This window comes from Adiantum capillus-veneris, chromosome 4, assembly GCF_014529385.1.
Source record: "Adiantum capillus-veneris isolate H3 chromosome 4, ASM1452938v2, whole genome shotgun sequence".
NCBI lineage: Eukaryota > Viridiplantae > Streptophyta > Polypodiopsida > Polypodiales > Pteridaceae > Adiantum > Adiantum capillus-veneris.
The window spans coordinates 71,230,583-71,245,984 of record NC_140934.1 but is presented as its reverse complement, the minus strand read 5'-3'; the positions used below and the strand labels follow the sequence as shown (position 1 = coordinate 71,245,984).

The 15,402-nt window shown below is 43.0% G+C and overlaps 1 protein-coding gene across 1 annotated transcript in view; it reads right to left on the bottom strand.

The window, feature by feature from the left end:
- Positions 1–359: 359 nt before the first annotated feature.
- Positions 360–15,402, bottom strand: part of LOC147459391 (uncharacterized) — a 43,877-nt gene continuing 28,834 nt past the window's right edge. The window contains exons 2-12 of the mRNA XM_086510660.1: positions 13,008–13,092; positions 12,872–12,923; positions 12,712–12,732; positions 12,584–12,637; positions 12,347–12,397; positions 1,837–1,899; positions 1,619–1,684; positions 1,506–1,544; positions 1,293–1,415; positions 1,109–1,201; positions 360–666 (exon numbers count right to left, since the gene is read on the bottom strand). Coding sequence (XP_086366786.1) covers positions 508–666; positions 1,109–1,201; positions 1,293–1,415; positions 1,506–1,544; positions 1,619–1,684; positions 1,837–1,899; positions 12,347–12,397; positions 12,584–12,637; positions 12,712–12,732; positions 12,872–12,923; positions 13,008–13,092 — 806 coding nt within the window. The 3' untranslated portion in view covers positions 360–507. The remainder of the gene's footprint in view (positions 667–1,108; positions 1,202–1,292; positions 1,416–1,505; positions 1,545–1,618; positions 1,685–1,836; positions 1,900–12,346; positions 12,398–12,583; positions 12,638–12,711; positions 12,733–12,871; positions 12,924–13,007; positions 13,093–15,402) is intronic.

Here is a 15,402-nt window from a genome sequence, read left to right as displayed (position 1 = left end):
GAGAGAGAGAGAGAGAGAGAGAGAGAGAGAGAGAGAGAGAGAGAGATTTCTTCATGGAAAACAAAACAGAGCCCTGAAAATTTGGCAAAGTTCGATGCCAAGATTGAACACAACCAAATGAAACGAATTCATTCAAAGTTATCTATAACTATCAATAGTTGCAAATTGAATCCCTTTGTGACAAGACAATGGTTTGAGTGGCCGGCATTTTCACGTTTCTTTTCAGTCACAAATATGCTCTGAGTTTTGATGGTCATGCGATAACCTTTGTCATTATCTGAGAACCTTTACCTCCAATATTGACAATGTTGAGAGAGAGAGAGAGAGAGAGAGAGAGAGAGAGAGCATGTTAGGCCCGCTTCTGTAAGATCCATACAAGGGTTTTAGTCCTTGGGCAATAATTTCCTTTTGACAATTTAAACAATATCTGTCCGTGTGAGTCAATAGTAAATACATTTTATACATATAAGTGCCACTAATACAATCTGTTACAACTTTTTCAAACTATTAAACTGTTGCATGAGGATCAATAAGATATGGTACAACATGTGTCATCATTTCAGCCTCCTTTATGTGAAGGTGACCGCCAGGCAAAGAAAGCCAGGTCACTTTCCCTGCCTCATCAAGGGCTCTAAGACCAATCCAATCATCCTTGTAAAGATCAGTCTGCAAAAAAAAAAATTACACGGACAAGGGCAGAAACCCACAGCACGTGCATCCAACAAATTTCACCGATTAATTCTATCACAAGAAGTTTTGGACAAATTCTCACAATAATTCTCACATTGTGACTTACCTCAACATCATGAGCTTCTGTGAGGGAGGCACCGCATACCTAGCTAGGTACGATTGGGGGCAGGGGACCGCCGGCCCCGCCAATCGTACCTAGCTAGGTATGCGATGCCTCTCGAGCAGAAGCTCATGATGTTATGCATTGTATGAAAAACACTGAAAAAGACTGTTTTCCTACATGAGAAAATTTCTAAATCTTGGGTAAAGCAAACCCAAGTATATTCCATATGAAGATATAGAGGTTGAGAAAATAAAGAAGAAAAGAATGACTTCCTCGGCACTTACAAACTCGCAAATAAAAACTGAAATTTCCTACCTCGTTAGCAGCTACAATGTTCTTGAGGTTATTTGAAGCATAGAATCCAAACCAAGCCGTCTCCGGAGGAATCAAAACCTTGTCATTTTCAAACTGATCCCCTCAAAGGAAAAAAAGTCACAATATTAGCCATGCCACATTCTTGGATTTCTATTACAAGACAAGCATAGCCAGCAGACAGTACCATAATCAATACGAGTTCATTCAGGCTGCTGAACCGCTCCTTGTAAGTCGTATTTCTAAACTCTTCCAGCTCATTGTTCAATTTTGGAAGAAATTTGCAACCCTTCGAATACCCTTCTAAATCCTAACCAATATTAGAATTCATCAATCAACGCAAAGACCAAGAGCAACAAGTGGACAGCTAGCAACAGAAATAAATTTTGTTACTACATACTGTTGGGATCTTTACATAACCTGCAGGTCCAAGATGCTCCTGCAGAGTCAAATTAATTCAATTTAAAACTTCAGCTTACAGTTTGTAAGGTTACAAAGAGGTCAATACCACACCTGCACATAGGGAGTGTATACTCCCAGCTCTATTAAAAGGTTGGCAACTCCACAGAAGGTCCCTCTCTGTAGACAAGTAGCTTTTCTAAGATTGTACTGATGTTACCATTATTTATGCCTCGCAGACATGTGGATGCCCAAAGAGCTCCAGCTAGCGTACTCGCAAAAGAATCCAACAAAACCATAACATGCCTCACTGTAAGAACAAGACAGCTTACCCCACACAAGGGAACCGAAGCTGTGCCTGCATGAGGCCCACCCAGTGATACCATGTTGTTTACCTGATGCAGAAAAAAACCAGTTACATTAGATTTAATCTTTACTGGGGAGCATTGTTGAAAAACATCTATGTTTAAATATACACACAAAAGCGTTACATACAAGCATCCTTGATATACCATCCAGGCCACGCCATTTAAATTTGGATCACTCCGGTCCCCCAATGCCAGCAGCCAACCAACCAGTCAACCAATTGACTGCTTTACAATCATTTCGCCGATATGTTACTATTTCAATGTTAGCGTTCTGGATCAGGCCCTGGTCAGTTCATATTCATCCTCCTTTCTCTTTTCTTCTTTCTAATTAGTTTCTACCCTTCAAATTATATTAAGCCAAAACAAGATTTTAAAAAAACAGCCGAAGCCAAATATCAAGATACAACTGCAGGTGAAAAACACCCAAGATCTACAGAGAACACAGCTGAGGGAAACCTACATAGCTGCACAAGAAAAAAGATACATGTAAAATGTGACAGACCCACCCGGATAGCCTATAGGTGAATATCCATCCAAACCATTTGGGTTGAATTTGTTCGAACAAATAATGGAAAAAAATCGCATTATACCAAATTAATCATGAATTTTCGAAGAATACAAACAATCCATAAATTTTTGTATCAATCGATAAGCCTATCGATCGAAAGGCCGGAGGTATATAAGCGCCAAAACCTGCCGTTCGATAAGCTATTCGATCCATATAACATTTCATTTTATCATCTCTCTCTCTCTCTCTCTCTCTCTCTCTCTCTCTCTCTCTCTCTCTCTCTCTCTCTCTCTCTCTCTCTTTTGCACACTCTCTCTCTCTAGCTCCAGTCAAGTAATTAGTTATATCATAAATTGTAATAAAATTAAAAATTTAAATGTTTTCAAGTTGTGTACCAATATGCTTATTTGATGCATTTTTTATGTAACCTATTTGCATATGCGGTATGTAGGGTAGATAGACACTATCTGCAAGGTTTGATTCACAATTTGGTGCGTCTGTAACAAACTTGGACACCCCAAGTCTAACATCTGTTGTGACACGAGAGATAGATTCACTTTAAACAGTTCAAAACTTTAAAATCACTGTTCAATTCGAGACAACGCGGCCCGGCGTAGTTCCGTGCCAAGAGATATTGGCCCCAAAGATTGGCGCCCCTTTCGGTATTTCTTTTTGTATTAGAATAATTGAGCAAGTACAGATTCCCTGGGCTCTCCTCTACTCACCGGCTCGTCAACTCTGAATGAGCCAGAGAGAGACCCAAGGGACTTATTTAAAGGCCCATCGCCTTGGAAAAGCAAGCATCTGGTGCCAAAAGCTGCCACCCAAAGCAATCAACGCAATTCGTGGAATTCCGCACACCTGCCATGTTAGCAGCGCATATCGCGGTCGTTCGTACAACCAGCCACGTCATCAATTTTTACGCAATTTTTTATGCTTCTTTGTGTCCCTTTGGCCCCTCGTCACTTACCCCATAAGTTGGAACAACTTATTAGGGGTTTCTTTATTAATGGTCATGCCATGTAAGCAGTTTGTGATATACCCCCTCTTTAAAGAATTGTAATCGCCCTCGATTACGCCTGCAAAACAGACAGAGGCCATAATCCAGATCAGCAAACACTGGCTCTAAGTACCGACGCACTAGACACGACACATCTAGCACTTGTACAAAAACGACAGTCATATCAATTCACATGACATCACAGGACATCACATGACAAATCAATCACAAAAAAATTCATTTTAAATCTCAAACCATGACTGCTAGCAACGTATTTAGTAACCGCATCTGTAAGGATTCTTGGTGCTAATCCTTAATTAAGTACTTAAACTCATGATTAAGACTTAAGAAACTGAAACTGAACTTCGAACAAGACTTAGAAGACTCTGTGTTTGATTGATTGAAATGTGTGATACAAGGGTTCCTTTTATAGGAATTGAATAGTCATCAGTGAAGAGGCATGTCTCTTTGTGAAGAGACATGACTTTAGGCGAAAAGACACATCCTTTCGGCGAAGAGTTGCAACCATTGGGTGAAGAGTCGCATCCGTAAGGTGAAGGGGTGTGACCAGTCGTCGTCGAAGGAGTGTGGCTTTTGGCGAAGAGGCACGTCTTTTGGGCGAAGGGGTGTGACCATCCAAGCGCAGGGGTCCTCCTTGGCATGGCACTTCACGTATCTGCAACTAGGAGTAGATGTAATACTGTAACATAGTCACAATCGTGACATTCTCTCCCTCTTTATATAAGACCCAAGGTAGTTGTAGAAACTCCGGGAAGAAGGAAATATATTGTTGTTATGCTTCTGCATCCAAAGCTCTTTCTGTTAAGTCCCACGTCATGGCACTGTTGTTAACCATGACTATTTTGTCAAACTGAAAACTGATCATATCTGCAACTTGATAAGTGTCTTTGTCAAAGTCTTTTGTAACTTCAAGCTTTGTCCAAGAAAAGATTGAATCTGTATTTGCTTCGAGTGAAATTATTGATAAACCGGCTTGAGTGATGACCACTGGTTGGAAATCTGTAAGGTACTCCATTGGTTTGTCTGGAACAGTAAAATCCTCCTGAAGGGATGTCGTAGACTGAGACAGAGTAGTTTTTGAATGTATATCCATTTGTAAAGGTTTATCTGTGGAACAAATTGTGTCCAAAGATTCATTTGCAGCAACTAAAGTCGTGCTGCAAGAGTCTGTATCTACTTTATCCTTTGCACCGCTGAAGGTAAGGACTGGAGTCTTCAAGTTTGAAGAATTATCATTCACCATGGCATCTGGTGTCTGTTTCGAGACAAAGACTGTATTCTGCAAAGGCGGTGACGAGGCGAATTTTCTTGCCTAGATGACGGCCAAAGAAGGGGTTATGTGCTTGTTGGTTGTCACATAAGAATTGAAATCTTCTGAATCTTCAGCTTTCTCAGCGTGTATTAAGGCTTCCAATTGAGAAGGGGGAGGTCGAGGGAGTTGTCGCCTCTTAGACCTCTGAAGGATCCTCTTGCACAAGGAAAGGATCAATAAATCTTCAACTTTACCACCATCAGACAAGAAAGACTTAAATGTAGGGCATGGCTCGCGAGGGGGAACTTGTCCAACGTCGCGGCGTTTACGACCGAGTACTTGACTATGGTCGGATATCTGTGTCACTAAGTAAGCCCATCTTGATATTGTTGATGATCTGTTGGAAGCTTCATATTGCTGCTTTTGTTGCTGATGATTCCAATAAGAAGTTTGCTGCTTAGAATTGTAACTTTTCCAAGAATATTCATGCTGAGACTTTTGTTGCTCGCATGAAGGTACTTTGTGTCCAGTTGTCTCTGAGAAACCATGCTCTGGGTGAGAAAATTTCGGTTCCGAAGGCTTATGTTTGAGTGGTTCTTGTTGGTCGACCACTGAAGCGTCGAAAGAAGATGCCTGTATTGTCTGAGAAGCTGTTGAGTGACTCCGGGAAGCGTTTTGTATCTGCATCTGATCCAAGCGAATGTGAATTGATGCGAGGCTTGTTGAAAGTGCGGCCATCTGCTTTTTGAGAATTGCTATCGGGTTCTCGGGTAAAATATCGTCGTCACCTTCTCCGGACATATTGACAGCTCAGAGGGAATATCGTCCACGTAACTGAGGTCCACGTAACTCAGTTACGTGATGATCGTGAAGCCTTCGAACCCATCTAGAGAATTGGCCATGGCACATTCACACGAGTTGAAGTTCCATTGTCGGCTGCTGAAATTTGATTGCCAAGGGAAAGGGGAGTGTCCACACGAGCAATAGTACCCGTAAAATGGCCAGCAGAGGGGGCGATCAAATTTGGGTCAGTGAGGGGCGCTGAAGTTTGCTTACGCTACCCTCCTTTTTTTTATGCAAGCGCTGGCTGGTTATTCTTTATTTTTTAAAAATATTTGGGTGCCCACCTAAATTATTTGGGCGGCCGGCCAATTCTCTTCATAATTTTAAAGGGTGGCCCAATTTAATAACTTCAGCGCTGGGCTTACAAAATACGCTGGCTGGACTGTAAATTCAACGCAGCGCTGCATGATTGCCTTGCGTAGCATATTTTTGACGAAAAGTTGCCATCGTTGGCTTGCTGCGCTGATGATGCCTCGTGAGAAGGGTACCTTTTGGGTTGGGTGTAGCATGCGGAGGGTCACCAACGAAGAGACACCGGCGAAGGGGTGCAAAGAAGCCTGCATAAAATTCAGCCCATCTGCGAGTCTCTTGGCGCCAAGGGCTACCGCCAAGGTGAAGATGTGTTGTTGGGCTGATTTGAGAACCGTTCGCGTGAAGAGGTGCGATCCTTGGGAAGGGGTGCGAACTCTTCAAACTGAAGGGGCACTTCCGCTCCAACCTCCTCATTAAGGGTCATTATCACCGGTACGCCCACACACACACATTTGTACTGCTATCCATTATGTATAGAATTGGAACTAAATAAGTTTAAGTTACCTCATGCTCGTATGCACATGTGTACCACCTCTCTTCTGCTTCCATGCAACTCCGGGAAGGGGGGGAGAGGGTAGCGGCGAGGGTGAGAGGCTCACAACCTTCGGGTCTCGGGAAAAAATTTGCTCCGATACCACTGTAAGGATTCTTGGTGCTAATCCTTAATTAAGTACTTAAACTCATGATTAAGACTTAAGAAACTGAAACTGAACTTAGAACAAGACTTAGAAGACTCTGTGTTTGATTGATTGAAATGTGTGATACAAGGGTTCCTTTTATAGGAATTGAATAGTCATCAGTGAAGAGGCATGTCTCTTTGTGAAGAGACATGACTTTAGACGAAAAGACACATCCTTTCGGCAAAGAGCTGCAACCATTGGGTGAAGAGTCGCATCCGTAAGGTGAAGGGGTGTGACCAGTCGTCAAAGGAGTGTGGCTTTTGGCGAAGAGGCATGTCTTTTGGGCGAAGGGGTGTGACCATCCAAGTTCAGGGATCCTCCTTGGCATGGCACTTCGCGTATCTGCAACTAGGAGTAGATGTAATACTGTAACATAGTCACAATCGTGACAGCATCTAGATCCATCTCGGACCTCACTAATGTCGGATTAACTAATCCTTATTGCGATCATGTTTATAGAGATTTATAAGATCGAAATGCTGCAATCATTTCGTCTTTCAGTTCCTGCACTCAAACAAGTCACATGAGACAATACAAATCATTCATGTTCAATTTTTGGGAATTCCATTTAATAAAGTCATACAGAAGAATACTGTCAGCACAGCAGTATCCCTGAGACCCAAAGGGATAATCGTCACAAACTGGTGACGTGGCTGAGCCACCCAGACATACACACACATAAACTGGTGACATGGAAGCCATCCGGGAAATGCGCCGACATGCTGACGTGGCAGTGTGTATGGAATCCCGCAATATGCTCTGGCTGCTAACGTGGCAACGTACGAACAGTACGGACGTCTGCTTTTCGTATTGACGTGACACTATGGATCTCCGCAAAACGCGCTGACTGTACGGATTTTCCGCAAATCGCACTGGCTGCTTTTGGGGCCTCTTGCTTTTGATTTGAAGTTTTTGAGGCTTTGCTTTTGGTAATGTTTACAAGTGGCCTTAGGGACGCACTTCTCAAAGCATCTGGACGCAGAGTCTGAGAGCGAGCACTCGCGGGCTCAATTGTACTTTGCTCACATATTAATATAAAAATAAATACCGAAAGGGGCGCCAGTTGGGGCCAATATCTCTTGGCACGAAACTACGACGAGCCATATCGACTCTTTTGTTTTGTGAGTTAATTTGAAGTGAATCTCTGTTGTGTCGCGGCAGAATCTTGACTTGGGGTGTCCAAGTTTGTTACAGTGGTATCAAAGCACGGCCGATTTCTCTTCTACCGGGAAATCCAATCTCTTATTTCGCGACACTTAGGGATTCTGACAAGAATCAATCGACTTCTTCTCCATCTGCTGATGCGGGAGGAGACCACGCGGAAGATTTTAACGATTTAACAGAGGAAGAGTATGGGCCACCTCGGCCTACTCAATATGAACTTCAAGAGATGCAACGTCGACAGCAGGTTGACGAGTGCACAAAGCAAATGATTACGTTTGCAAAAGACCCACAGTTTGCAAAATTTTTGTCTTAGCAATCCATGCACACTCAGTGGCAGAAAGCCACCGAACTACCAATCAAACCGGCAATCAAGAAACCTCGTTCTTCGAGGATGTTTACAGAACAAGAACTTCATGAGGTGGTTCAGACTCAGATCAGTCAGCTTTTGGACGCGAGAAATCAATTCCAAAAAGCAATTGAAAAAGCGCAAGAAGGGGACTGACTACCCTGGTTACTTGGGCCGTCAATCTTCTTTTGCATCTGCAAGAAAGCAAAAGAAGCGTGTACGCTTTGAAGGACTACCCAGTTTTTCTTCTTCCTCTTCTTGTGACAGTTCTTCTAGCTCTTCTGACTCGAGCGAGGACAGAAAGGGCAAAAAGAAAAGCAAAAAGCAAAGCTTCGGAAAGGGCAAGAAAAAGGCAAAGAAACTCAAATTCTGCCCAGTTTCTAATAGCTCTACAGAGGAGTCATCCTCTGACAGTTCAAACTCCGATGACCATATGTTTTATGCAAAGAAGAAGCACTTCTACAGAGCCAACCAATATGACTTCCTCGAAGACAAAAGCAAGAAAGCAAAAGAATTTAAAGGTGGACAGTCGATAAAATTTGAATCCTTTTATGGATTCCGAGATGCTCCGAGGGCTTTGGCCTTCATCCAGCAGTTTGACATAGCCTTCTCTGGAGGGCATTACTCAGAGCACTCCAAGATTAGGAGGCATGCATCTTTTCTCAAAGGAAATGCTCGAACATGGTGGTCCACTCTTCTTTTGAGGAAAGAAGCTCCAATCAAGTGGTTGAAATTCAAACGGCTCTTTATTTCTTCTTGGCTGACCCAGGAGTACGAACGGGATATAAGAACCGCTTGGAACCATCTCCGAATGACCAAGGGAGATTCTTTGGACGCTCATTGCAAGAGGTTTTGGGACTCTTTTCTACCAACCTCTTCATTTAAGAAGGTCACCTTTAAGGAACAGATTAAGCGGTTTTTCTGCGGACTCCCTACAGAGATCCAAGATTTCTGCCTTGAACAAAAGTCGAATTCTATCCAAGAATTAATGGGTCGGGATTCTCCATACACTCGAGGAATTCGACTTACCCCATTGATGAGATCTTGACTCAGAGAACAGACAGACCTTTAACAATGAAAGTAGAAAGAAAAAGAGTTCCCAAGAAAAGAAGGATAAGGATGCACGACCCCGACTGACTCTTCGAGAAAGAGCAAACTATATCAAAGAGGGGAAGTGTTTTGGTTGCGGGGAACAAGGGCACATCTCCACAAAGTGCCCCAAAAAGGCACCGCAAGGACCGACTGAAGACAGGCCGGAGAGAGTTCGAGAGGAACGTGGCACAAAAGGCAAGATGAAAGCAGGATTTGTACCATATTGCATGGGTACTGACCCAAGCCAGATAGATGAAAGTACAGAACTTTACCGAGTTTGGGGCAAAGTGAATGATCAAGAAGCCCTGATTTTCTTTAATGGAGGAGCCAAGGCCAGCTTCATTTCACCTGAATTGGCGGCACGGCTCGAGATTACACCTGACAAGATGGAACCACCAGCAGAGGCAGTTCAAGCGGCGCCTCGACGGGACATAGCCATTACACCCGTCATTGGCAAACTTCGGTTGCATTGTCAAGGGCATTTAGGGCACGAGGACTTCTACATCATGCCTTTGGAAGGCTGTGATGTCCTCCTAGGAGTCCCTTGGTACCTGCATTGGAAGTTCCTGAGTCTTTGTCTGATCATGATGTAACTGTTAAGCGTTATTTGGATTCTGTTTTGGCTGAATTTGCAGACGTCTTTCCACTGGATTTACCAGATGGGCTTCCACCGTCTCGTGGGCCTGATCTTGATCATAAGATAGAGCTTTTGCCCCATAGCCATCTCGTTTCAGTCCGAAAGAGGAAGACGAGATAGCTAGGAAACTTCAAGCCTATCTTGTCAAAGGTTTTATTGAACCTAGCAAGTCTCCATAAGGCGCTCCAGTTCTTCTCGCTAAAAAAGACAACCAGCAACACAACTGCCCAGCCAGATGGAAATTCACAGCATCAGGAGCATTCTCATGCATTCCGAGCAACCCTCTCAGGAGAAGGCAGACGATGGCGACGAGGACAACTCTAAAGACCAAAAATATCTATAATGATGAAGAGGACTGCTGATGAAGATGGAGAGGACTCAAAAGAAGAAGATGATAAAGAGAACGAGGAAGAAGATGTTGAGGTGGTGTCGATGTCAAGAGGAGCATCGCAAGGATGATAAATTCGACCAAGAGGAACAGGCTGTCACTCTTACTATTACATTTCCTCGCCCTCCAGGCTCTGCGAGCAGTTCTTCCTTCCAGATTGATTTTCATATGGAGCTCCGCCGTTTCACTACAGCAAAAATTTATGGCGCAGCAGCTGGAGAGTCTTGCTCTTCAAGTGTTAGCCAAGGCTACCCTGCCAACCAACATATCCGGTGACGTTATCACTTCCTTGCTCTTCATTTTTCCCCAGGTTCCTGGAGGTTTCCATGCCACTCTCGATATCCTTGGACGAGCTATCCGTATGCAGACCTTTCTTGCCAGCCTCTGGCTTTGCTACTTCCTCTTCATATTCCTATTTGTCCATTCGAGAGCATAGCAATGAATTTCATCTCTGACTTGCCGACTAACTCATCAGTTGCAATGGTAACTGGATTATCATCAACTGATTGAACAAGCAAGCTCATTTAGTTCCAGTCAAGAAGAATATCAAAGAGGATCAGATGGCACAGCTCTTTCTACATCATATCTTCGGACATATGGGATGTCATCCTTTATTGCCAGTGATCGAGATCCACGTATGACGAGTCTCTTTTGGAGAGCTCTATTTGAAAACATCAACACTACTTTAAAGTTCTCCTCCTCAAATCGATGGGCAATCCGAGAATGAAAAATCCAATCACTTTACCTTCTGAAGAAATATGTAGCTGATCACGAGAATTTGAGGGAGAAACACCTTCCATTGATTGAGTTTGCCTACAACACCACCACTCAGTCCTCGACAGGCAAAGCTCCGATCCAAATCATTGACGGAACTTGCAGAGTTCCACCTATCCTACTCACAAAGGACGAGACCTTTGAGGCCAACAAATTTGTTGGATTTGACTTACAAAAAGGTTAAAAAGGCTTTGCAGAACTCTCAAGTGAAAAAGAAGCAAGCTGCATCGATGGCAGGTTAACAACGATTCGCTAGTACTTTGTTTCGAAAAGACAAGGCTACGCAAGGTAAAAGGTAAAGAACGACTTTACACAAAGCTCAGTCGGCGTTTCTATGGCCCTTTCCACCAACTCAAGGACCATGTCAACTCTAGGGCTCTAATATCATGTCAGAAGTGGCAGCAGAATAGGATGGAAACCACCAACACCAACAGCACCTGTGCAAGTACGGCTCTCCGCTGCCATGGGCAGCCAGTACACCTCACAGAAAAGACGCAATACCAAGCAGTTTGAGCATCTGGTATAACACCAGCAAATGAACACCTTTTTAAATTGGTCCCTGGCATGATTGGGGGTAAAAGGATATAACAAATCAGAAAAGGGGCTGCGATGGATACACCACATGCGAGAACACACACAATCCATACCTCCAAGGTGGGTCCATATCTGCACCAACAGGAAAATACTAGGAAGAAAAAAGTGTTGCACTTGGAGGACCCTACATGAGAGTACCCACTGGCTATTTATAAGTGCAAGTTTCCCTTGCTCCAAAGAAAACGTCAACTGCCAGGTTCGCGATACTTGCTCCATTGCTTTGGGTCACTACATGCAACCCCTTTCACAAGATAAGAGTCCCTTTGGGGCAGATATAGCTCAGCCTTCTGAAATGGGGCTAATTAAAAGCAGTTGCAGAGCCAGATGAGTACTTCTCCGGTTTTTACAAAGATTTACACAGTTCCTGAAAATTTGTCTTTATGTCTACTCTCTGCATTCAAACATTGAAGGGCAATTCATTTTTGAGCAGTAAGTACAGTAAAAAGATTTTCCCATTGAAGACCGAAGACTTGAAAGTATGAAAATGTCAGGCTAAGGTGTATTAATACTATTGTTGATCAGTACCCTCATGAAAATGCTTCTCAAGCTACAAGTTTAATGCACTTGAGCATAGCTCATGGAAACAGAAGTGTGTGCATATATACTGGTGCACACGAATACATTCATACACATAGAGATTGCTCATTTCTTGAATTGGAAAAAAAAAAAGAGACTCCATCCTAAGGTTAAGACAACCAGTGCACACAGCTCATTGCTTGTTATGATTCTCAAGCCCCATATTTACTACACTTCAATAGATGCACACACAAAAAGTAAATGGGCACATGAGGGGCAAAACAATCTAAAATCCGGCATCTCTTCTATTGACAATGGCTTGAATAAAAAGAAAAGAACCAACTTACAGGAGGCCCACCATCACACCACTGAATTACTCCACGACCAATCACATTTCCCTGTTTGGGAGAAGACAGAACGCAACAAAGTTTTAAAATGTGATCAGTTAAATACACACCGCCTAACCATAAGAAGAACATAAGGACATTCTAAAAACTACAGCTTACATATAGCCACATTTCTCATTCCACAAATAGCATTGAATGGAACTCTGGTTTTCTTACTTTCAAAATAACTCTACCAACCTGAGAGAGACCAACCATGTTATATCCAAACTGAAGTTCTGGAAGCGACTTCACCTAGAATTACGAGCATACAATGAGGAACCTCTTGTCTATTGTGTCATGATTAACTGGCACCAGATAAAGCTTACCATTTCACACACAGACTCCACCTGTGCTCAGCCAAAATAAGAAAAAAAAAAAAAGGTACCCTTTAGTAAACTGCAATGCTCAGCAAAGACCTGAAGGTGTGCAAAATGGAAAAAAAAAAACCAACAAAAGACACAAAAAATACAGAGCTGATTCACTCACTTGCTTTGTGACAGAAGTAAACCATGAATCATGACTACCATCCCCAATCTCTCTGTAACAAATAATATAGATTAGCATAAAAACAGAAAATAACTCTAGACACAAAATAAAAAAGCTGCAACAAATAAAAGCTCACATGCAAAAACCCTCTTGGCCTGAAAAATTGCTTAACAATTTTGTGAATCGAGTGATACCAGCATTTTTGCATTGATCTCCAAGGCCTATACAATGTCATAAAGAAAGTGGCAATTTTTACTAAGACCCAAATTTAGCCATAAAATTACTAGAGATCCAATTAAACATAAAAAAGCTTAGTACACTAAAAAATTGTTTTAAGAGTAGAAAGAGCAACCCTGATGAAATGCCTAACCGTCATATGTGTACCTAATATTCTTCGAGTACAAATCATGCTTTAGAGCTCAAAGAAACTTGAGGTCTTTTTGTTTGTGTGCAATACCGCAAGCATACATTCCCTCACTTTGCTAGGTGACTTGAGTCTTGGGCATTCTAAGGGTAGTGGGAGGCATGTACAATGGAAAACTAATAATAACTAAAGAATTTAACACCATGCTGCAAATAAACTTCAAGGAAATATTATGGCATACGAACACTTCACAGAAGATTTAATTGGCCCAAATTCACAGCTGTCAGCACTCCGACAGTTATTCATTTACTCCGCAATTGTTTAGCACAAAACTTGTACATTTGTTGCCAGCACACGTGCCCCTATGTTATAGGTACTACTAAGCTAATCTAAGCTAAGGAGTCCTAAGAGTACTGAATGTTTTCTGAGTCCAGAGTTCCACGCACGCTTAGATTCTATGGCTGCTGAGCTAACACTATCAAAGTGCAGCAAATGTGTATGAACACAAGAGCACATGGAGAAGAGACATGGGAGAGAACGTGAGACAGAAAAGAGTGTGACACAAGCCCTGCAATGGGGTAACCTCTATTCAGGAGTGCTGGAACAAATAAGAAGGGTCAAAAGCCCTAATATTGGGCACCCTCTATAGATGGCCCAAATTTGACAAGGCTCAACAAAGTGGGCACTGGTGACTGCCCAAGACCCTACAGGAGAATCTGCAGTCATGGAGGATTCGAGGCCAGGCATGCTCCCCCAGATCTAGGCAAAATACCCAGGAGATGGCCCTCAAAACTTAAACCTCTCACAGATCCTAAGTGCATGGAAGGTCTAGAGATCGAGATGTCTTCATAGGTAATGAAGGGATCTAACAAGTCTATTGTTTGGCCTAGGTAGGTAATGAAGGGATCTAACAAGTCTAGTGGCAAACAATAGTAGCTGCCTCACCAACAAGCCGCTACTGACAGTAAAATCCTAGAGGGCTCCTAGGTAGATAATTGTCACGTGACACATCCAACCCTATGTGTCCATGGACAAGCTACAGCATGACAAGGGTTCAGTCAGTCCAGTCAATCTAGCTTAGGAAGTGTTTTGGCACTTTTGTGAGTCTGTTCGCAGACCGTGCATGCCCAGGCACGTAGAGTAGATGCATATCCTCTGGTTGCACACAGCATGATCATCAGCATTACCATCATAATCCATCAGGAGTATTTTCTAGTGCATCAAACCTATTTTCCCTATTTTAGACATTTTTCACTTATTATTTTAAGTGACTTTTGTTGGGAACTGGGTAGGGCAATTTTGCTAAAGTAATATATAAGCAAACCTAGGGCTAGGCTAATCAGGCAGAAGTGGAGAAGGTGCAACAGGCAATCGCGTTGCAACAGGCTACCCTCTCTCCCTCTCAGCAAGACACCCCCCCCCTTCAGCCTAGCGTTTTCAGCCTTGGTGATTTTCAGCAGCGTTTTTCATCAACGATTCAGCCCTGCACTTGGCGCTTCCACTAGCAGAGTTCTGCTACAGCGTTTTTCTGAATTTCTGCCAGCGTTTTACAGCAGCCATTCTAGCAATTTACAGCAGCCATTCCAGCGTTTTCAGCAGGGAATTTCAGCCAGCAAAGGGACAGCAGAGCAACGTTTTGGAGCAGTTAAAAGGACCGCACTCAGCGCTTTCCAAACAACAGCAAGACAGAGTTTTTTGGACAGCCAATTGGCGACGGAGAAGGCCTGCAGCCAGCGTTTTTCATGAGCCATTAAGTCAACGTTTCAAGCATCAGTTTCAGCATTAGATTCACCGTCAGCCACTCATTTCGTCATAGCCTCTCAAGCTAGCATCAGAGTCTTGTACCAGTTAATGCAATCAATAGTAAACCACTCTCACCATCAAGAGTGGGTCCTTGGAGGAGGGTTTACAACTTCCTGGTGTCGTATTCTCTTCTCTCTCTATCTCTCAATCTCAGCACCTTCACGCACAATGTCTATTCACTTTGTTTGTGACCACTTGCAATCTCTCATTAAGGGTACAGAAGGCTCTCCCTTCCGTAAGAAAAAAAGGAGCCTTGAGCACGATCGGATCACTCATTCTAAGAAAGAACATTATTCACTTCTGCTGCAACTTACATTGGTATCAGAGCTTTGGCAGTGTTCTGTATCAATCAAGGAAAGAACCA